The 22,822-nt window shown below is 40.8% G+C and overlaps 1 protein-coding gene across 5 annotated transcripts in view; it reads left to right on the top strand.

The window, feature by feature from the left end:
* The first annotated feature begins 104 nt into the window (after positions 1–104).
* The window catches only part of JPH1 (junctophilin 1), a 77,939-nt gene continuing 55,221 nt past the window's right edge, over positions 105–22,822 (top strand). For all 5 annotated transcript variants that reach the window (XM_063079571.1, XM_063079570.1, XM_063079569.1 and 2 more), the window contains exons 1-2: positions 105–668; positions 5,947–6,700. In XM_063079571.1, the coding sequence (XP_062935641.1) occupies positions 290–668; positions 5,947–6,700 (1,133 nt within the window). In that variant the 5' untranslated portion in view covers positions 105–289. The remainder of the gene's footprint in view (positions 669–5,946; positions 6,701–22,822) is intronic.

Raw genomic sequence — 22,822 nt, 5'->3', positions numbered from 1 at the left:
GGGAGCAGCTGAAGGTCCGCTCGGGAGCCTGGGCTGTCCTCTCGCGCGCGGCGCTGGCCGGGGCGGCGGCGGCGGAGGAGGAGGAGGAGGAGGAAGGCGGCGGTGGCGGCGGTGAAAGAGGAGGGGAGGACGGGGGCGGCGTCGGACTGGAGCCGAGCGGCGGCGCGAGCTGCCCGGGGCGCTGTCGTGAGGTCGCCCGCCGGGCCCCCACCCCGGAGCTACACCCTGCCGTGCCCAGCTCTGCCCGCGTCCGTGCCCCCGCGGGGAGCGCGCCGGGGCTGCCCCCCGAATGACGGGCGGAAGGTTCGACTTCGACGATGGCGGCACCTACTGCGGCGGCTGGGAGGAGGGCAAGGCGCACGGGCATGGCATCTGCACGGGGCCCAAGGGCCAGGGCGAGTACTCGGGCTCCTGGTCGCACGGCTTCGAGGTGGTCGGAGGCTACACCTGGCCCAGCGGCAACACCTACCAGGGCTACTGGGCGCAGGGCAAGCGGCACGGGCTGGGGGTGGAGACGAAGGGCAAGTGGATGTACCGGGGGGAGTGGTCCCATGGTTTCAAGGGGCGCTACGGGGTCCGGCAGAGCCTGTGCACCCCCGCCCGCTACGAGGGTACCTGGAGTAACGGGCTGCAGGACGGGTACGGCGTGGAGACCTACGGGGACGGAGGTGAGCGGCGTCGCAGGCGGCCCGGCTGCCCCTCGAGCTGGTGCGGTGGGCTCTGCCCAGGCTGCGGGAGGACGCGAGGCGCACGTGTCCGGAAACCCGCCAAAACACCTGGGGCGGCCTCCCACCCACCCCCTCCGCGCTTCCTCCCCGGGGTGCGTGGGGACGCCACGGGCGTGCGAGGGTTTGACCTGGCCCCGTTCTTGGAGCGGGCGGTGTGTCCACACCCAGGGGAGCGAGGCGTGAATCTACCTGGCCGGCACCAGCGTTGCGCTGCCACCAGGAGGGAGCGCCGCGCGGGAGGGTTGGGCTGGAGAGAGGACGCTGTCACTTGAGCCCGTCACATTACGTTCCGGATCCCTCCCTCTCCCGGCCGGGTTTGAAATCGCCTCTCCGGTGGAGTTAGAACGAACGCCCTGGGCTGTAAGGCTGGCGGTCGGTGCTGACCGCTCCCCGGATTGGTTTCACGTGGAGTCGTATTTCGTGTCTGGTCCTCTAGTAGCCTAAAGATAGAAGCCAGAACCCCTTAACTAGGATGTTGGGGCATTGTACCTTATTTGGGGTGCATTTGGAACTGTTCTAACTAAGGGAACAGAGAGGCCACCTGATGCAGGTGGGGTTCAGAGGGTGTGGGGTTTTCTTCCTAGTTTTCATTCGATTCCTTAAAGTACTGGTTTTCGATCAAAAGAATAGCAGTCTTTGCTTACCTGGAGATCTTTGGAAAAAGGACTAGGAAACGATTTTAGAAATGGGTCATGAAGTCTACGTTTTAAAAAATACTATCGAAAGGTATGTTCCTATAGCTAAGTTAGCAGCTACTTTACTCCTGAGAATGGCGGTACTGAATCACTGATTTGCATCAAGGTGTGTGACCTAAACAGTAAACCTGGCTGTGAACAAAAATCACTTATTTTAATATTTAACAATATTCGCAAAAGAAATTGTGTATGTAATAGGACAGAAGTTTCTTTTTAATTAGGAAAAGTATACATTATTGAAACAGGTGTCAAGGCCTGATGAATGTCCTTGTGTAATAAGCTAAGAAAAATGAGTGGCTTATGCTTTAGGAAAGTGCATTTTCTGATAATAAACATAATATTTAATTGGAAAGTGCAGAAGGCGATGTCACCTTTTGGAATTAAGCAGCTCAGAATTGGAGGATATTAAAGGGATCCAATTAAAAGTTTCTCCAGCCCACTGCAACTCCGGTTATGCCATTGCTTATATAAAAGCTTATGCAATCTGTACACTTCACTTACTCAGAACACTTGGGCCGTGTTTCAAATGCAAAACGGCAGGATGGTAGGATTTGCTAAAAAGGACATCTTTTCATCCTACAGTATAAATAAAGGATATGGTTCTCATGGATTAAAAGGAGGGGGGAAAAAACTTTCTCTAATACCTTTCTATGGGCTGTATGAGTCCTGAGTTCCACAGTAGTTAATTAGGGTCCTTAAATATTCTGAATGGGCATAAAGTGCCTTGGTTGACAGCCCTAAAAATATGTTAGTGACTGGATTTTATTGGATGTCCCATCTCTACCGTATAACTAAATTCCATGCTCAAAAATGTAATGCAAAATTTATTTTTTAAATGTGTGCATTATTTTATAACCTTTAAAAGAACCATGGGTAGTTCTCTCACTTCAGTTTTGGAAGTTTAAAAATAGTCTTCTTTTAAAGTTACTACTCATTAAACAAAATCTCTTGGTTTAGAGTATTATACCTAGCAATCAAAATATATATAGCAAAAAAGGCTGTCTATGTACATGTCGTAAACACCCCCCAAAAATTCTCTAGGATGACTTTATGAATAATCTGCCTTCTGTTTTAAAACTAACTTTTAAAAAATTTTTTAAAAAGAACCTTGAAATTGGCATCACCGTAGTACTGTGGTTTTCTTCTTCTACCAAAAATAAAATCTAATATGCTACAATTAGGGAAGGAAAGAACTCTTAAAAATCCCTATTAAAAGTCAACTCTGTGCTAGTCAATTCTCTGCTTTCTCCTATAAGTCACTTCATTTCATTAGAAGGTCCTTAATCAAAAAATGGGGGACTAAAGGGAAGTGTACTGCTATAACTTATTTCATACGAAGATTTTGGCCAAAATAGGAATATCAGTTTCCCTATTCTTAGGAAAGAGTTAGCTTGTCTTTGCCTCCACTCTCTGCACCACCACGTGTCCATTCCTGTACACCCTCTATCAGATGTAGGGAAAATCTGATTCTATGTATTTTGTGGGGACACAACTTGAGGAGGAAGTAGTAATTCCATGTGAGAAGTATCACTTTATTAGTGATTTATGTGTGAAGTGTTGCTGAAATAGAAACTCCCTGAATATTAATTAAGAATACATTAATACCATACTCATAAAATCCAAGTCTAGGTGCTCAGAACTTTGGGTACAAATTTTGATCTGTTGTACTTTGTTTTTTCACCTGTTATAAAACTACTGGAAGTATTTAGGAAGACATTGTTTTATTAACTATATGCATACTCGCACACACCCATTCCCAGCATAGTGCAGTCCGAATTTGACTGAAGCGCATTCTGAACTGCATGCCATCCACTACAAGACTGTGTCGTTAAAGTGGCTAGATCTAAAAAATCAGCTCCAAAATAAACAAAATTTAAAACAGAACCAGTAAAAATAATTTTTACACTTGTGAAATATGCATCTATATTTTGGGAATCAAGAGGAACTAATTAGAACTTTATTTGAGCAGCAGGGAGAAGTTGATACCCACCTGCTTCATAAAGAAATTGGCCCTTTTTTTCTAGTTTCATTGAGTAAACCTATTTTAAATTTCGGATGCACTATTACTAACAGTTTGGCTGTAAATTGGTTTCTTGCAATTCCATGGAGGAATTCTTTCATATATTGTGATTTAACAAAATGGGAGAGGAACGTGGCTAGTGCTGTTGTCCCCTCCCTCTCCCCTGTTTGACAGTTAGGCAGAGACTTAAACTTTCTAACTATTGCTGTTGCCTTAAACAGCTTGGATTTTGAAGCAATACTTCTTTGGAAATTCTAAATACTAGCCTTAACGTTTGGAGAGATCAGTTTAAGAAAACTAGCTGTTAATTTTCTGTCATTGTTAAACATTTACCAAGATTGTATGGTTGTATTTAAAAAGTTTAAATACTTGCTGATCTCAAACAGCATTTCTGCAAAATTAACTTATTATTTGAAACGTTAGAAGGATAGGATTATAGCATTTATTTAAGCAAATATTTAAAAGAAGATGGTCTGTTTAAGTCAGGTTGTATAACTTTTATCCTGCAATTTAAATTTTATCTATATGGGCAAAGAGTCAAAGTTGAAATTTCCTAATAATTCAGTTTCCTTTCCTGTTGAGGTGGTGGTGTTTGGAGATGTCTAGTATTCAGTAGGAAGCTTCTGAAATGTTTTATATAACTGTCTTATTCTTTGGGGGATATCCTTTTGAGAAAGCTGTGGCCCACCCACCTCCTCAGAAGTTCAAAGATGTCCGGTTAGAACTTCATTATCTACCCAGAACGTATTCACAGTACCAGTCCCACTTAGTATTTCATTGTTGTCCTGCTATTGTAGGTTTATATGACGTAAATCTATCAGAATGAGAAATAAGAGAAGGTAGTCTTGAAATTGGTCAAAACTTTTGATTTTGGAGCCACTACAGTTTAAACTTTTAAGTGCAAGAAAATAATCACTCCTTGTTAACATAATGATTTAAACTCACTAGCATTATTGTTCAGTATTTTTTAAATAAATATATGCCCCACAATGGAAATCTGTGTGTGGCAAAATAAAATGCAAAGTGACTGCAAGATACAAAGGTACTGCAGGAAATTCATAGAAACATAGAATTAAAGATAATATGAATCTTTCTGTGAACTTTTTGAAGTACCTTCATATAATCAGAAATGGAAAGAGGTCAAGATAGACTGTAATCATGATTTATTTTCTATGACACTGTGAACCGTTATGAATAACACAGAAGTAATTACATTTTAAAATTTCTAGATAGCTTTTTTGGGGGCATACTATAATTTAAAATTTGCCTTTAATTAAAGGAAACAGCCTTGATTTTGAAAAGAAAATTCTAAATTCCCTAATTTAACATTCATTCCCTCCTAAGATGATTTAAAAACCTGCACCAGGTTATATGTCTTTGCTTATTTGGTAGAAAAACTTACTGAAAACAAATGCTTTAAATTAGAGATTATCCTGAAAAAGCATTGTATTCATTGAAAAACTGATCTGATGTCAACAGAGTTTTAATGAACATTGTCAAACACACCTTAGCTCTGAGATGAAGTCCATAATAAAAAGAGTAGAAGGTTTCTTCTGGCCTTATCTCAGTTTTTCCAAGGGTAGAGGGTGTACTCTTTTTTAGCCACCATAGCTGTTTACTATAAACAATCATCAAACACCCACAGTCCACAGACACCAATACCCTCGGACCACAGGACACAAGCTGAGTTTGGCAATTTTATATTCCCTTATGAAGTAATTCCTGCCCTCAGGGTGCTTGTAGTCTGTGATGTGATTCACAATGCATTGGCAGTGGCTAGGGAAACCAATGCAGAGAATGGCTGGAAGAAAGCAGAGATTTGGAAGGTAATATGGTACAAAGCTTGACCTTTTCACATGGAAGCACGAAAATGTTAAACTGCTCGTTTTTCATAATGGTTTGCTATATTCAAAGTACATATTGTATTTGTCAAGTCACTTTCAGTTCAAAAATGTTCACCCAAATCTAAATGACAGTTTTAAATATTCAATGGTTTTCACTTGATGAGCTGTGTCCCAACTGTTCAAATCACTGATAAGTCTTTGTGTTTGTTGGAATATTATACTGACATAAACCTAAAAGTCATTTTTATAGTTTTTTCAACCAAAATAGTAAAATTAGAATAAAACTCACAAATAGAAGTTATTTCATCTTCTACCATTGCACTGCCTTCCTAAAAGGGATTTTTGATGCATTAATTTGAGGAAGTAAAGGTTGTTTCCTAATGATCATTTATTTATATTAGTGTTGGTTTTCATCTGAAACATTTGTATACATTTTTAAATGCACAGCAAAAATTACTAGACAATTTGAAAATCCTATTTAATTGAAATCCTATTTAATCCTATATTAAAGTCACAGACACAAAATTGCCGGGCGGGGAATTCACAGGGGATGAAGAGCGTCCGGTAGGATTGCCCCGGAAGCATGCGGGACGTGACCGTGGGCCGGCCTGCGCTCCTCCCGCCCCACTCACGCTGTGCTTTCTCGCGGTCTCTCGAAGGTACGTACCAGGGCCAGTGGGCCGGAGGCGTGCGGCACGGCTACGGCGTGCGCCAGAGCGTGCCCTACGGCATGGCCACGGTGATCCGCTCGCCGCTGCGCACGTCGCTGGCCTCGCTGCGCAGCGAGCAGAGCAACGGCAGCGCGCTCCACGACGCCGCGGCCGCCGCCGACAGCCCGGCCGGCACCCGCGGCGGCTTCGTACTCAACTTCCACGCCGAGCTCGCGGGCAAGAAGAAGGGCGGCCTCTTCCGGCGGGGCTCCCTCCTCGGAAGCATGAAACTGCACAAGTCCGAGTCCAAGTCCTCCATCTCCAGCAAGCGCAGCTCGGTGCGCAGCGACGCGGCCATGAGCAGAATTAGCTCCAGCGATGCCAACTCCACGATCAGCTTCGGCGATGTCGATTGTGATTATTGCCCGGTGGAAGACCACGTGGACGCCACTACCACGGAAACCTACATGGGCGAGTGGAAGAACGACAAGCGCAGTGGTTTCGGCGTTAGCGAGCGCTCCAACGGCATGAAGTATGAGGGCGAGTGGGCCAACAACAAGAGGCATGGCTATGGCTGTACCGTGTTTCCTGACGGCTCCAAAGAAGAGGGAAAGTACAAAAATAACGTTCTGGTCCGTGGAATAAGGAAGCAGCTTATACCCATAAGAAATACAAAAACTCGGGAGAAGGTGGACAGAGCAATCGAAGGTGCGCAAAGGGCAGCCGCCATGGCGAGAACCAAAGTGGAAATAGCGAATTCAAGGTATGTCAGTGCAGGGCGGGTGGTTTTGCCGGGTCGTTCAGAATGATGGAGTATCGGGTATGTGTGTCAGTCTGCTGGTGACATCACCAAATAGTGTCTACGAGTGCCAAAGATCAAAGGTGGAAACTGATTTCTTCCACTCAATAGAAAGCCAGAAATGCGCCTGTCTTATTCCGAAACTTTCTATCAAAAAATGTTGACGGTACATTGAGCTCCCTTCCAGTTATATATTACTTCCCTAGGACTTGAGAACATGATAGAGTTCACTCAGACACTGTGCCCATCTTCCTGAGTCCAGAAAGTTGCATTGTTAAAAGAAGGACCTCGGAAATATTGCCACAGAGAGCTGCTGTTTTGTGTGCCAGGAAGAAAAATGTCAATCCATGTAGAAACACACCTATCATAGATGAGTACCTTTATTCTAATACTCAAGTCGGAGGTATGTCCAACTCCCCCTATAAAATTATCCTAATTTATAAAATGCAGATTCTGTTTATTGAAGCCTTATAGGTGAAATTGGTTTTGAGAAAGCCACCGAGATCTAGATATGGCAAAAATGTAAAGTTACACGACAATATCTACCATGCATTGTTTAAAACAACAGAGCTCATCTCCATGGGAAAGGTGAAGAGGAAGGCTCACAAGAATCGCCACATTCTATGCAGGAAAGATTAGATCACTGGTGTATTAAAAGGAAAGGGGTGGGGGAACCTGACGTGGACAGATGGGACTCTCCGTGTGCCAAGGTTGGAAGCAAGTAGAGCAGTAGAGAGGGCTGGAGTGAGTAGGAGACAGCAGATGAATAATAGATTGACAAGTGGGGGATATGTAGGCCCAAAGGCACGACATCCTTGAACTTTTGCCATTGATAGCCAGGGTCAGGGATCAAGAGAGGGATGGAGAAATCTATTGGTAATAGAATTTTATTAGGGATGGATGTCACATGTTAGATGAAAAATAAAAAAAGATGGTTATAAATGGTAAATCTTATTTTTAGGCTTATTTAAGTGGGTAATGACTGTCAATAGTTTTGTATGACTGAGGTATAAATTTAGCATAAAATATTAAAAATCCTGTTCCTCCTTCAGTAATACTCTTCCACAGAAGTAAACCTCCTTTTGAAACCACAGAATATTAGCATGTCTTCAGGTTTTTGTTCTTAGCATCAAATTAATGAGCCCCCCCTTTTTTTTTTGGTTGAGCTATATGAAATTTCTATTATTTGAACTTTTTGATGTACAAGAAATGGCAATTTTATGTGGTTTAACTTCATTCTTCCAGACTTCTAGAGTTCCCTTTGGTTTTTTGGGGTTTTTTAATGCCCCTATTTTAGGGCTACTATTTATTTCTGAATGTATCAAACACTGATTGGAAATGGAAGACATCTCATTTTTTGCATTTTTTAGATATATGTTAAATGTCCTCAAGGTTTTCATCTTTGTCCCAAACTAATCCTGTTTAAGGTTGTTTCTTGTTCATCAGCACAAACTTACCTGAAGGGTTTCTCCTGTCTTCTTTGCCATGCATCTTTTAGTTCATAGTTTAGTTCGTAGATCATAGTTTTCTCTGATCACCAAGCATTGGATCTAGTTGCTTTTGTAGATAAGCTACTTGGCACATCTAATTTTGCTGGCTTCCCTGGCCCTCAGCTAACTTTTAGACCTAGCAATTTATCTTGCTAGGCCCTAGCCTTTAATTTTAAATGCACTCCTGGATTCTAACATTTTATTTTCACCTTACAACTTAGAGATATACTAGAGGCAGTTCAGTCTTGGCAGATGGAAAATAAACCTGTGCAGAACAATTTAGCAAATGATTTATTCTAATTATTGACTTCTATAATTAGTTTAAATTGGAGGAATCTACATAACAAAAGGGGACTACTTGTGATGCAAAGATGGTCCCTGATTATAGTAGTATCATAAAATTCTTACCCAAGTCCTAGCCACATTCTCTCTGTTGAAAGTCTTTTGGGGATAGTATTATGTAGTTTGGGAATATTGTATCATATAGTTATAATCAAGAAATCTTTAGCATAAGACCTTATATTTTTAACCGGTTAACTACTTCATAAAGATTTCACTTAGCTATTTGAGAAACACTCAATTCATCGTGCTAAGTGAAATAAGTCAGTCATAGAAGGACAAATATTGCATGATCCCCTTTAGATAAGGCATCTAAGATGGTGAAACTCATAGAAACAGAGAGTAGAATAGTGGTTGCCAGGGACCAGGGGGAAGGGGAAATGGGGAGTTGCTCTTCAACAGGCATTAAGTATGTTATGCAAAATGAAAAAGTTCTAGAGATGACTGTACAGCTTTGTGCCTATAGTTAACAATACTGTATCATTCATTTAAAAATTAGGTCTCATGTTAAGAGTTCTTACTGCAATAAAAAATATATATATATAGTTTGGATGACACAATAAACAGAAAAATTGAAACCAAAAACATTCAGTTAACCATTTATATTATACTTACTTTGACTGTTTTTAGTCTCCTTTCCAGATTCCTTGCTATAATGAATACCTAAGGTACAGAATTTTTCAACTTGTTTTTGGAGAAAGTAGCTGAAGAACTGACATTTCCCTTATAATAGCTTTGAGTTTAGAGTTCTACAGTCTTTGTAAAAACTTTTTTTTACAAATAAAGAAAAGATTGTATTAAGGATTTGGAGATTTTAAAAAATAAAAAGAAGAAAAGAGTCTATGAAAGTTTTGCTGCCTGGAGGGGAAGACTTCCCTTATTAATCTTATTGTTGTAACCCATGGCTCTTTATAATGCCAGTCTTTCTGGCACCTCCACAGTTGTTGTTATTAATATTTTTGTTTTTAGAAATATTGAGAATTTAAGAATGTAAAGTGCTAGTCTTCCTCCCCTATCCAGCCCAGAAATGGCAGAATAAGAACTAGGTACTAAGACTCCTGGCAGCTGCTGCTATGAGAATCACTAGTTCGTCATTAGCAACAAAGGGAAATGATCAATTAATAGTTGATCGGCCATTCAGTTTGTCCAGCCAGGTAGTGTTAATCACTGTTCTATCTCTGCTATTTCTTATGCTTTAGAGACTTTTGCTTGTTTAAGTCCCAGGGAAATTGATCCACCTTTGTACCATCAGCCTGTTTCATTTTGAAGCAAAGCATCAAGTTGGCTCTAAGGGAAAATAATTGTGTCCTCCATAATGTCGGGGAAATCGGGAAACAACAAAACCAACCATCTTTGGCCCAAAGATCAAAAAAACATAGTAGATCTGTGGACCTTTGCTTTGGTTCTCTTAAGAGGGTGTGGTGTTTCTCCCAGTAAACACATAGGAGTCTTGTTTCTGACAGTGTGTGATGGGCCCCTGTTTAATTCTCACATGTCAGGGCATATGGGGATGACATAACAGTGAGCAGATAGTAGACATTACATAGTAGATACAGAATGAGTAGATAGTGTACTAGCTGGTTAGCAGATTAAACCATAAGGGATGCTGATAATTTATTGACTCCTAGAACTTTTTTTTTATATGTTTATAATATTTAACAAAATTTCATTCCCCTCTTGTCTTGTTCCTAAGGGTAAAAATCATCACCTGGAATTGAGAAAGGACCTCAACCTTGTTTTTAAAGAAATGTTCAAAAGGTCGGAGAGCAACTCTGAATATTTTGGGAAACAAGCATATCTAGCCATTATTGAGCCTGCTCCAAGCCAGTGGTCTCTAGTTCTCTAATCCCAACTGTCCTCCTTTGTAGATGAAGATACTACTCTGAGAGACAGAGGTTAGAACTAGGCAGAGCCAAGCAGTACCTAAGCCTGGGCTCCATGGTCTTTCATCAGTGTTTACCCTTTGCTAGTAACTTGGCCAATAAGACTCTTTTGAGTCACTGTGGTGCTGTTTAGAGGAGAATAAGTAGAATGGGTACCCCAATAGGCAAAAACTGTTTTGGTAGAAAAGACCAAAGGCCCCCAATCTGAGATCTGGAAGGGCAATGAGAGAGCATCTGGCTCAAGCCCTTCACATTCAGAGGCAGAGATTGAGGTCCAGCCCCTGATTGCCCCACTCTCCCTGTTGTTTCCCTTCTGTTCTTTAGGTGCTCAATTTTTATTCCCTTAGCTCTTGCCTCCACTAATTCCTTCACCTATCCCTGTCATTTCAATTATATTTCTCCTTTGGTCAATTTTTACTCCATCAACTCTTGTCTCGGATGTTCAAAGCGGTTACCGTTCCTTGAGAGATATTTTAAGGAAGAATTTTAAGGTAAGGCATTTGGTCGAGATAGCAAATAAGTGACTCTTCAAGAACCACACTTCCATGGAAAGCACACTTCCACTTTCCTGTATTACGAAAGGGTGTAGACAGAAGCAGAATTTTGTATGATCTGAGCTTTAGAAGAAATTATCATGCTAGAAGATGGAAGATTTATGGTGAGAGGGATGGGAGAGAGCTGGCCTAAAGCGATTGAAAGCCATAAGTGTTTGCTTGTACAGTTGTCACTCGGTATCTGTGGGGATTGGTTCTAGAACCTCCCTCAGATACCAAGATCCATGGTTGCTCAAGTCCCTGATGTAAAATGGTGTAGCATTTGCATATAACCTATGCGCATCCTCCCTTATACTTTAAATCATCTCAAGATTACTTATAATACCTAATGCAATGTAAATGCTCTGTAAATAGTTATTATGCTGTATTGTTTAGGGAATAATGACAAGGAAAAAAGCCTGTACATGTTCAGTACAGATAATTTTTTCCAAATATTTTCTATCTGCGGTTGGTTGAATTCACAGATGCAGAACCCACAGATGCGGGGGCTGGCTGTACTAGCGTCAGTGTATCAGATGAGGAGAAAGACTGTAAAGTGGAAGGAAAGAGAGTTAGTAGTAACTGTTCCATTCTGCAGACTTCAGCTGACTGTGACCAGCCTCACTGAAGCTAGTGAAGTTCACTGGTGCATGATCGGGCAGCCCCCAGTACTACTGTGAATTGTCAGTGATCAAGACAGGCCATCTACAAGTGTTGGGACCATGCTGCTGCTGCCAACCTCTCCCTGACCATTAGTCCCACTTCAGGTGGTAACAGCAGCACCTGAACAGGTATTGTCAGGAGGAAGCCCTCTGCTGCCCCCTACCCAGCCCAGAATTGGAGGTTGGATTCCATGTTTACCAGTTTGGGACTGAAATATAAAAATGATGTAGGCTTTTCCTGTAGGATTTTAAAAACTACTCACCATACTTTTCTTTTAAAAAAAAACTGTATTGCAATTTCATACCACTCTCCGTCTTGTCCATACTCAGGATGATTCAGCCACACCAGCTTTCTTTCAGTTGGGAGGAAAGTCTTGGCTCATTCTTTCCTCCCGCTACGTACCCTTGCCCTGCACCCCCACCAGCCCCTCAGGCTTCTTGGTCCTCAGGTTTAGGCATAAAGCCTCTTTTTCATAGACGCTTTCTCTAACCCCACCCCCTCCTACTCCACTCCCATCCCCCTCGATTGAAATTAAATCCCCCCATTAGTCTAACTTGTTGTATTTGTTGACTGTCCCTCTCTCTCCTACTGGACTGGGAAAGACAGATCGACCCTGAAGGCAGCTTTGCTCACTTTTGAATGCACTGCAGCAAGCTTGGATCAGGGCACATTAGTAAGTGCTCTACTAAATATTTAATGAATGAGTGAATTAAAAACTTAGGGTGTGAACACTGCCAGTGCTTCTATTTTCATTTTGCGGGGCATTTATAAACCATGGTTTTAAGGAAGGAAACTTAGCTCTAATCATTAATCATGCTCTAATCTGACAATAGTCAAAGAGTGCAGAAAATGCAGAAGTGTGTGTTATAGGTACACTTTGTCTTAATTAAATCAACATCATTACAGGGTATGGCCAGGGAATGAGAGCTTCTGGTTAAGCCAAATTGTTACTATCTCCATTCTTCGTAGGTATTAAGCTGACCCAGTGATACATCCCAGTGATTCCCTTTACAGATATGGAAATTCCAGGAAGTCAATTTATATTCATTATAATAACATTCGCTCATCCTACACATTTGACATCACCAAAATATGTCAGAACATGAGAGCTTATTGTCTTGTAAAAATCTAAGTTTGCCAAATGTTCAGCTGTCTTTATTTTCTTTTGAAAGTTTTTCTTGTCCTGCTACTATTTTTGGTGATTTATCTTAAGTTCAAATAATACTATTCAATTTAACATATAAAGTTGGCTGGGATATATGATGGTCCTCACAAGATTGCTTGACTTGATTCACACTTACTTGTAATGAAAACCAAATTCAATCACGCGTCAGTGGACATTATGGATCCAAATTAAACTAAGAATGACCAATTTTAGGAAAAATTTCATCCTCTGCAAAGTTATTGGCAGGACTTTGAAGTTCTTAAATTCTGTTGGATGAAAGGGTTCCTTTTCTCTTTTGCAAATCAAAATTAATAGTTTACATACTATCTTTATTTCTTTTCTGTAATGTTAGCCACATTTTTAAAAAGCAATTTTAGATTACCTTTTCCATGAATTTTTTGTTGTTGTTGTTGCTCTATTGATGCTCTGGTTAATTTTCAGTTATTAGCACAAGTGATTTTTGCAAGAAGGCAAAATCTTTCTGATTTAATGAAGCTGTTAAACAGGTAAAAAAACAAAATTTAGGAAAAAAATCACCTAAAAATGTGGGAATTTACAGGTAAGGAGAGCATTAATTATTTTTTTTAGTTATGCTGCCAGTGTTCTTCCATATCTGGCTGCCTGATCAACTTTTCCACCTGTTATAACCAGCACTTTTATGAACAGATTCCGGAGGCTGGGTTAAAACTCTCAGGCTCAGAAAAGTGACTCTAAACACAGTAATATTATCCTCGACCTTTAGGGCAGGGTAGTTTTGAGGACTGAATGAGAGAGTGGGTATCACAGGGCTTTGTAAATTATCAATCACTACACACAGTTAATGTTTAGGAAAGTATTCCAATCCTATAAGCACCATTTTCAAAAGTGAAGGTTGATAGATAACCAAGAAGCCAGACTGAGGTAGGATGAAACGAGGAAGAAAAAGAAAAAGGCAGGAAGGCTTGGAAGCAGAAACAGGGATAAGCAAAAGGAAAGGAGGTAAATCCACCAAGCCTGCCCACCTGTGCGCAGACCGAGTACTGATCAAGATTCACACCATTTCCAGCCTCGGATTCATGTGAAGTCAATATGCTGTCAACAGGCAGTTTTATTTTTTAAGACTGAGGAGAATATGAGTAAGGAAATGTCATGAAAATGAAAAAGGGTGCTTCAAAAAGTTCGTGGAAAAGCAGAATTAAAGGATAATGTGAGTCTTTGCACAAACTTTTTGAAGTACCCTCATATTTATATCAAGGTATGCTGGGGTACTATTCTGAAGACAATATAGGATACTAAAGATTTTACCTTCATATTGTTTGGTATATTAACGTAGGTCACCATCATCCTTTATGCATATTATAGTTTTTGCATTGCATATAAAATTTTTAAATACATGTTTCACCTCTTTACCCAAGAATGCCCATTTCCCACAGGAGAAAGCAAAGAGCCTGTTCTGGCTTCGTCACCTTTTTCTTTGGGCTGTTTAAAGACATACTGTTCTACATCAAGGGGCCCAGGATTTCTTTAGAGACAGGCAGTCACTGAGGGTTGTCTTTGTGTGGGTGCGTGTGCAGGGAGCAGCTCAAACCAGAAAGATGACCTGGAGGCAGCTCTGTCCTGCCCCCAAGCAAGAGGTTAGGCTTGGCTGTGATAGTACTAAGAGGTGTAAGTTGGGAACACAAAAACCGCTATGACCAGCTCCTCTCCTTCAATGCTGATGTTATATCACTCACCATTTAACAGGTCATTACATATAACATTAGAACACATTGTATTATGAGAACCTTGTAAAACTTTCTTAGGGTATCTTGTTTTTAAAGATCTTCCTTTTAAAAAAAAAAACTCTTTATCCAGCCCTCCCAAGCCCAGGCCTATTCGAAACACTGAGGCACCGAGGTGGGCTTGTGTCTTATTGACTCACAAATAGGTTCAAGCGAATACAAATTTAATGAGAAATAGTCCTAGGCCGTAGTAAATGGGAGGGAGTATCAAATAGTTTATCCAGGTTTTTAGGCCATTAAAAACATACTTTTTAAAACTTGAGTCATGTAGGCATGGCTCTCTACTTTGATTAAACAGGGAGGGCAAGGAGAGGATGCTTTAAATGGCATGAATGTGATATGAGACAACATTCAATTCTGCAGAGATCTACTTAGTGAAAACTGGCTGCTAAGACTGGAGAAAAAGAAAAACAAAAAACCCAGAGTGCTAGGTTTTTGGGACACATGTTGACCTTGTTTTAACTGTAGAAATCTGATTTTGCTTAGACAGTACAAATTTCAACAAATTCCATCTCATTTAGCTCTGAAATAAGACACTTTCTTGATAGTGTAAAGATGAAGAATTAAAGCTGCAATTTCTTTTTAGTATAGCTTTATTTGTGGTGAAAAACCACCCTACTATTATGTTTTCTGGAAAACCCCCAAAAGTATGATTGTGTTTGTATTCTATCCTGTATGCTCTGGGTAGATTTCAGCTTTGACCTGGAGAAACCCTGTTTTCAGGCAAGTGGCAGAGTTCTGTGTGTGTGTTGCCGTGGCCGAGGGACTCCTCAGGGAGCAGCTGCCAGGCAGCCACAGCACCCCGCTCACAACTTTCCATGATGGATTAAGCTGAGTCTGCCAATCTCACTTTACTCAAGACACCAAACTGGACACTTGCAAGACTAGTGCCTTGCAAATCTTTGAGATGCTTTTCTTATTATAGATGAAATATGAACATTGTGTTTAGGAACAAGATCCAACAAATGCCAAAGGTATTTATGTAAGTTATTCAGCTTTAGAACAACAGCCTCTTGGGAATCAAATCAAATCAGCTTTTAATAATTTTGCCCTTCTATTTTAGTTGGTGTTTCACATTTATTTGTATAATGTGCTAAATTCAAAATAAGCTGCTTTCTCAGAAATTTAATTAATATGTAAGGAATCAAGATTACAACTCTTTGAAGTCAGTCTTCTTAGGATTTCCATGTAGGCCCAAAGAAACATATTTAAGCCAAATAAAATACGTTAATTCACTTTCTAGCACTTTTTAAACAATAGATTATGCCAGAGATTAACAAACAATTTTGTTATATTTTAATTTTTTAAAACTTTTAAATAAGGTAAAAATTTTGGTGAATTTTACTGTATCAAGTCAATCAAACTTTGGCCTCAATCACTTGGTCTAGAAGTTCCTATTTAATTTTTTACATTGGTATGGGAGCTTTCTTGAATTGGTATTTCAAGATTTCATGCGTTTACTTTCATGTGTGAGTTTGAAGTACATGTGGGAAGCCTATTAGTCAAAATATGTTGAGGAGATATCCCACAGAAGCCAGCAGCTTGGGGTTCAGGGGTGAGAATGGAAGAGCATCGGATGATAGGTTTTACCCACCGCCCACCAGCCCTGCCCACTGTGCCCCACCGTCCTCCTGCTCAGCCCAGTGATATGAAAATCAGTCACCCTATGGGGTGACAGATTACCTTGTAAAGACACAGAGGCCTTGAAGGGAGTGGCTCTTATCTGTCTTCAGTTACCACCTTAGTTAACACTATGGCATGGATTAACAGAGAAGGCACATGGTAGCCAGTCCATTTTATAAGTTTTGGTTCTTAGTGAAATATTAATTTTAATCATTCCTTGTTATATGATTTGATTACTTACTATGTAAATATAAAAGTATGATTAAGACCCAATCCCTTCCATTATGGAGTCTGGTTGGGACAGATTAAAAAAAACAGCTAGCTATCGGATGGTCTGCACCTTGCTAGGAGCTTAAGTAGCATATAGGAGAGACTTAATCCTAGCCTGGGTCTGGTGGCTGGATTCTGCAGGTGGCATCTCAGTGTGAGAACCAACGGATGTACAGACGTTTTCCAGAAGAGGATGAAGGAGGGTGCAAAGGATAGTGGCACACATGTATTTGGGGTACAGTAAATGTTTGATGTGGTTGGTAGAGAGTGCTAGGTGGAGAATGTTGAGAGATGACTAGAGACTTGTGGACTTATAAGGAAGAGTTTGGACATTATCCAAGGATAGGGTAGAGCTACTGATAGGTCTTAGGCAGAAGAATTACATGATCATATTTAGAAAGATCTCTTTGGCTGTAGGTGGTATAGGGATTGGGGAGAGTAAGGGGCACTTAAACCAAAGACAGATTAAATAGTAATCTGCTAACGAGTAGTTTCGGTGAGAGCCCATGGCATAAGCCAACCAGTGGCAGTGGGGATGGAAAGAAGGGAATGTATGGATGACAGCCTCCCAGGCAAACCCAACAGGGTTTGATGGGTGATTGACTAGTTGTGGTAAACCTAGAAAAGGAAGACTCAGAGTGACTGCTAAGTTCCTGGCTCAGCCCAGTGGATGGACAGTGGTACTGTTTACTCAGAAAGATACCAGACAGGTAGGTATCGGTTTAGGGAGGAAGATGAGTTTGGATTTTTGACTTCTTGAATTTCAAGGTGCTAGCCCAAAAGATAATGGGGAAGATGGCCTTGGAACTCAGAGAGATTTGCACTTATAAGGCTCAGATCCCTACTCTGAGGAACAAAGACATTTATGGGCACACAGAGACAGAAGAATTCTGTGTTTGTGATATTAGACAGCTCTTTTTAAGAAATACAAATAAAGCAATTCCCACATAAAGTGACTAGGAATCTGCTGCCTTGTGATAATGCAATTCAGGTATAAGAATTTCTGTTCCTGAATTTCTGAAATTATGCTTTCTAAGATTTGTTCTCAAGGGACAAGGATTTGTTCTCAGTGAGCAGGATCTGTTGGATTATGATTTTTTTTCTTGTCAGTATCCTGGAATAAAATATCACTGTCACAAATTATTATGCTAAAGAAACATCATTTGGCAAACATTTATTTAGTGCTGGCTCTGTCCAGACATGGCACTGGGCCCTGGGAATACAGAGATGAATAAGAAACACAACCTGTCTTTAAAAGCAAATATGCTGCTGGGTTCACAGCAGTCTTGTGCAGCTGGTAAGTGCTGTGGGCTTGCAGTTGGAGGGAGCCACTGTGAGGCACTACCCTAGTCTGGGCAAGCTCTTCACAGACACAGCCCTGGGGCTCCTTCAACAAGCAGCAGTCTCTGCCTGCCATGCCCTCACCCCCAGACCCCTTCCTTTGCCTAACCCCTGCTAGTTGTTTGTGATTACGCTCAAAGTCCATAGCAGGCATGAACTAAATTAAGAAACGTAACAAAAATGTCTCTTCAAATAGTTTTACCCCTGATAATAGGAGTGCTATCAATAGAACATATATAAAATATACAATAATTATATATTGTAAAAGGAAAATGACTAGTGGTTTCTTTAAAAAGAAAGATCTCTGCATAGAGATCATAAGATACGATTTTGGGTGGTAGCAAGATCTTATTAGCAGTATTTGGATGCAGAGACATCAAAGTTAGCTATTTTGCAGTTAATCAATTTTTTGGCAGTGTCTCCACATAAGGAAGCAATGTAGACACTGCTGAACATTTCCCCCACATGTGTTATGCACTACTGCCAGTGCCCCTCCTCTTCAGTCTGAGGACAGTAATTTGGGGTGATACCTTTTGGCCACATACATACAGAGCCGATAGGTCCTGAGCGGTTACCTCCCACCTGGACCTGTGGTGTGAACTTGACATCTGTCATCTATTCCTGATGGCAACCCTGTAAGTCAGTAGAAAGGTCACAAAGCAAGTACATGACAGATCTAGGGTAGGTCTCAGGCAACATAACATCAGAGCCCAAGCTCTTCACCTCCACTGGGTTTTGAGTATTGGGGGAATTTTATTTTTAACCCATGTGCAGACATTCCTGACTTAGATGTTTCAACTTAGGATATTTTGACTTTACGATTGTGCAAAAGCGATGCACATTCAGTAGAAACTGTACTGTACTTTTAAGTACTTAGAATGTACTTAAAACCATTTTTTTAACTTTCAGTACAGTTAAGTTACATGAGATATCTAGCACTTTATTATAAAATAGGCTTTGTGTTAGATGATTTTGCCCAACTATAGGCTCATGTAAGTGCTCTGAGCATGCTTTAAGGTAGGCTCGGCCAAGCTATGGTGTTCAGTAGGTTAGGTGTATTAAATGCATTTTTGACTTACAATGTTTGCAGCTGATGAGTTTGTCAGGATCCCGTCATGATCCATCACAAGCTGAGCAGCATCTGCACTCTCTTCAGAATCAGAAGAGACATAGTGTCTGGAGCCCTGTTATCTAGTCATAGCTTCATTTTGTTCCTGTTTTCTTTAACAGACATTATTTATTCAATAGCCGTAAATTTTGTGGGCCAAATATAAACAGATAATGTCAATATAATATGGTAAATTCTAGGATAAAACTACAAAAAATGCAAAAGAGGGAGGAACACTGAGGGCATGTGGAGCTTAAGGGAATGAGGCTGAGTCTGATCTGGGAAGAGTGAGGGGAGATTAGACAGAAAGCAGACAGTGGCAAGCATGTGCAGACGGTGGCAGGTGTGTGCAGATGAAGGAAGGTCCTGAGCGAAGATGCAGTGCAGTGAGAGAGTGCAATGTAAGTCCCCACAAGCAGCTGGATAGTGGAAGAAGAACACTTCCTCTCCCGGAGTCATCCATCCACCCCTGCAGCGGATCGCAAGGGGTGCTTAAGAATGCCTGGTCCTCTACCCAGTACTGAATTAACATTTCTTTGGCTGAGGGCCAGACATTTGCATTTTACAAGCCTCCCAGGTTATTCTCAGGAATGCTGAAGTTTGGCAAGTGAAGGTTGGGATATGACAGGAAACAAGCTCGTGAAGGTTTGGGAGCTGCATTTTTTACTGTTGGCTTTGGGGAGTCTTGGGAGTGATTTGAGCAGGGAGCCATCTGCCTTTGACATGGATGTTCTGGTTGCTTCATGGAGGGAGATTTAAGTGGGTCCTGGTCTGTGGAGGAGATGATAAAGACCTCGGTCAAGGGTGGGGTGGTAGAGAGGCAAGGAATAAGATTAGCAGAACTTGATGGACTGGAAGTAGTGGGTAAGGAACAAAGGCAAGTCTAAGATGTTGTGTGTCTGATACTTTAATGCCCCTATCAAGGTTAGTGGAAAGGTTCATTCATTCCCACAATGTGGGTGATTTATTTCAAACTTTTGAAACAAGTAACCTTTCTGTGTCTCTTTTTCTTATCAATAAAATGACGGTGAGGAAATGGGAAACTGAGCTGCGTTATCACCAAACCCAAGTCTGGGTCTCTGCTGCCGTGTGAATTTGTCTCCTTTTGCCTGTTTTTGAACGTGACTTCACTTAGCAATGCCAATAACGTTTCTTACAGAGATTCTTCAATTGGTAAACTTTGTGAAACATCACTGACACTTTACTTTTCCAACTCCAGATTGTCCTCAATCAAAGATGGTGGACTAAAAGGGAAAATGTCCCACTGTGTAAACTGTTACGAACAAGATTATAGTTAGATACACCTAACCAAAATTAAAAACCCTTTTGAAGTACCAGTAAGCATTCCAGGAGCAAGACCGACATACCAGTCATTCTTGTTCATCTCAGAAGTATTATTAAATACTTACACACTTAGTGCTGGGCTGGACCAGAAGGGAGAGAAAGGAAGCGTGGACCTCACCCCTCCGCAAGCTTAGAGTCGGTTGCAGCTTACACAAACACATGGGAAGTAGTTAAAAAATAATGCAAAGCAATTCAGTCAACCAACCATGTGTTCACCAGTGCTTTGCCTTGTTCCTTAAAGGTCTCAAAGCAGTTTACATAAATATGAAAATGGTTAGTCTTATAGAAATTAAAAAGGAATAGATTGACATGTTCATAAAGCAGTTCTAGTGACTTCTTTTCACTTGGTCACATATCCTAGTAATATTTTGTTTTTATTTTTTTCGTGTTACTTTATGAACTTGACAGTAAAAGCATTTTTAAAAATTAAATCTCTTACTCTTCACTAGATCAGAATAACTTTCAACCTGTTGTTGGAATTATTGAAATCCGATTATAGAATAAGCAGTCACTAATATTTAATTCCATAATGAAAGATTTTCTTTTTTTTTTTTTCTTCAGAATCTTCAGTAATTTTGTGGTGTTCAAGCTGTTACTAAACTTTATTGTTTAAAAGTTTTCCTTAAATTACAGTTGCTATATTTATAACAGTTACAGAACCTCCACTGTATTCAGTGCCCAGTAATAAGACTTAAAGATATTTCAAAGGAAATAGAAGGCATAAGCCAACCAAGGAAAGAAAAGAAAATAATCCTCCAACAAACATCCACCTCTCCATAAACAGTGTCTGTGCAAATGTGTGTGCACTGTGCTCGTGTGTGCTAGCCCTAAAGAAATGCCAAGTCATGAAGAAAGGGAGCAAAACTAGGGAGATGGTGTAAAGGAAGGGGTTTCTGGTGTAACTGGTGCATCTGGTACCAGGTGGAGTTGGTTTGGAATGACTTCTTAAAGAATTGATCCTTGAGCGACATTCTGAAGGGAAGCTAAGGCATGATTTGTCACAGAGGCAGGTGGAGGTTTTGCCGGGTGGGGGAAGAATAGTGTGTCTGATGACTCACACAGCCTGAAGAGAAGGAAACACCCTCAAAGGCATTAAAGCTCACCAGTGCTCATTATCTGTGGGCAATATTGTCCTCGTAGTTTGCTGGGGTAGATCTTAATTTCAGTTCATAGCCTGATTAATCTCCTCTTGATGTTCTCTGTCGATGTTCCAAAATAACTCCCATTGCAAATAGAACCTGAACTTAAGTTTCTTTCATATGCAAGCACCTTCCTCTTGCCTTCCTCTTACCACCTGGAAAAATGTGATTCAGAAAGTTAATAAATCTGTGGAGAGAGGTAATGGTGCTTACTACTAAAATTTCTGAAAATTAATGCTATTGGTTTGTAGCAAATAATTTTTTTAAAAAAATGGAAAGTAGGAGGCTGAAGAGTCTGGATACAACACTGTGATCAGATTTAGACTCTGGAGCTTCATTCTCTTTTGAGAAGTTTTACAAATGTGTGTGTAACAGTATGCTTAAAACCCTTCTGGATTTTTGAGCCACCTTTTTGATGTGGATAATCTAAGACTCACAGTGTTTTGCTTTGCAGCAGTGCAGAGCACAGCTGAGTCATGGCCAGAGAAAAGGACAAGTAGATAAGGGTGCCCTACTATTAAAGGGTCTTAAAGGCACTAATCAGGTGTTACATAACACAAGTGGAAACCACTTCAGCGTTCCGAGGAAGTTAGTAACATGAGCAAAACAGCATGAGGAGAGTGATTTTAGCTGCCGTGCACAGGGTGGATTGCAAGCAGCAGAAGTTGGGGACAGGGAAGAAGGCATCAAGGACGTGAATAAATCACTCCTAATTGGACCCTTGAAATTTATAAAGGAAAACTCACCTTGTGCAAAACTGTAAGGCTATGAGTACAGGTAGCTAAGGGCACAAATGGCACCATGAAGAACGATGAGATGCTCTGGGGGGCAGAGTAACAAATTTGTTGATGCACCGACATTCAAGGTGGAACAAGACAGAGATCGCATGAGATTCGTGTAAGAAGGGTACTTTGAAGTTTTGAGTATTTAAGAGCTTACCAAGGAAATTTTTTAAATGATCAAAATCAAAGATTTACATTGTCATTTATAGTAAACTGTTGTTAGGAAAATGAGTTGAAGGGGCTGGGGTAGAGAAATCTGTAAGGAAGAAGCAGAAATCATGACCCACGTGTAGAAAGAAGTGAGGAATTATTTTATACTAAGATGAGATGCGACATGATGCCAGACAAGGTTTGATGGTGGTTATGAATATACTTTATTTGCATAAGTCCATCATCTAAAATCATATTTGCCAATCTGTTTTATTTAAGGTTTAATAAATAGAGTCTCCATCAGACTATCTAGTCAGCCATACAGTAGTCAGAGCTTTAGCTAACTCTTCCTGCTGCCTATTGTCTTTGCCTAAGTCTATATAAAAGAGTGAAAATTAACATCTATGATGTTCTTTGGCTGAGAAAAGGTATTTTTTATTTTTGATTAGTGTGAAAAATGGAGCAAGAGAATGAGTTCATGGCTTATATGAGGGTA

This window comes from Cynocephalus volans, chromosome 15 (genome assembly GCF_027409185.1).
Source record: "Cynocephalus volans isolate mCynVol1 chromosome 15, mCynVol1.pri, whole genome shotgun sequence".
NCBI lineage: Eukaryota > Metazoa > Chordata > Mammalia > Dermoptera > Cynocephalidae > Cynocephalus > Cynocephalus volans.
This window is presented reverse-complemented; position numbering and strand designations above follow the sequence as displayed.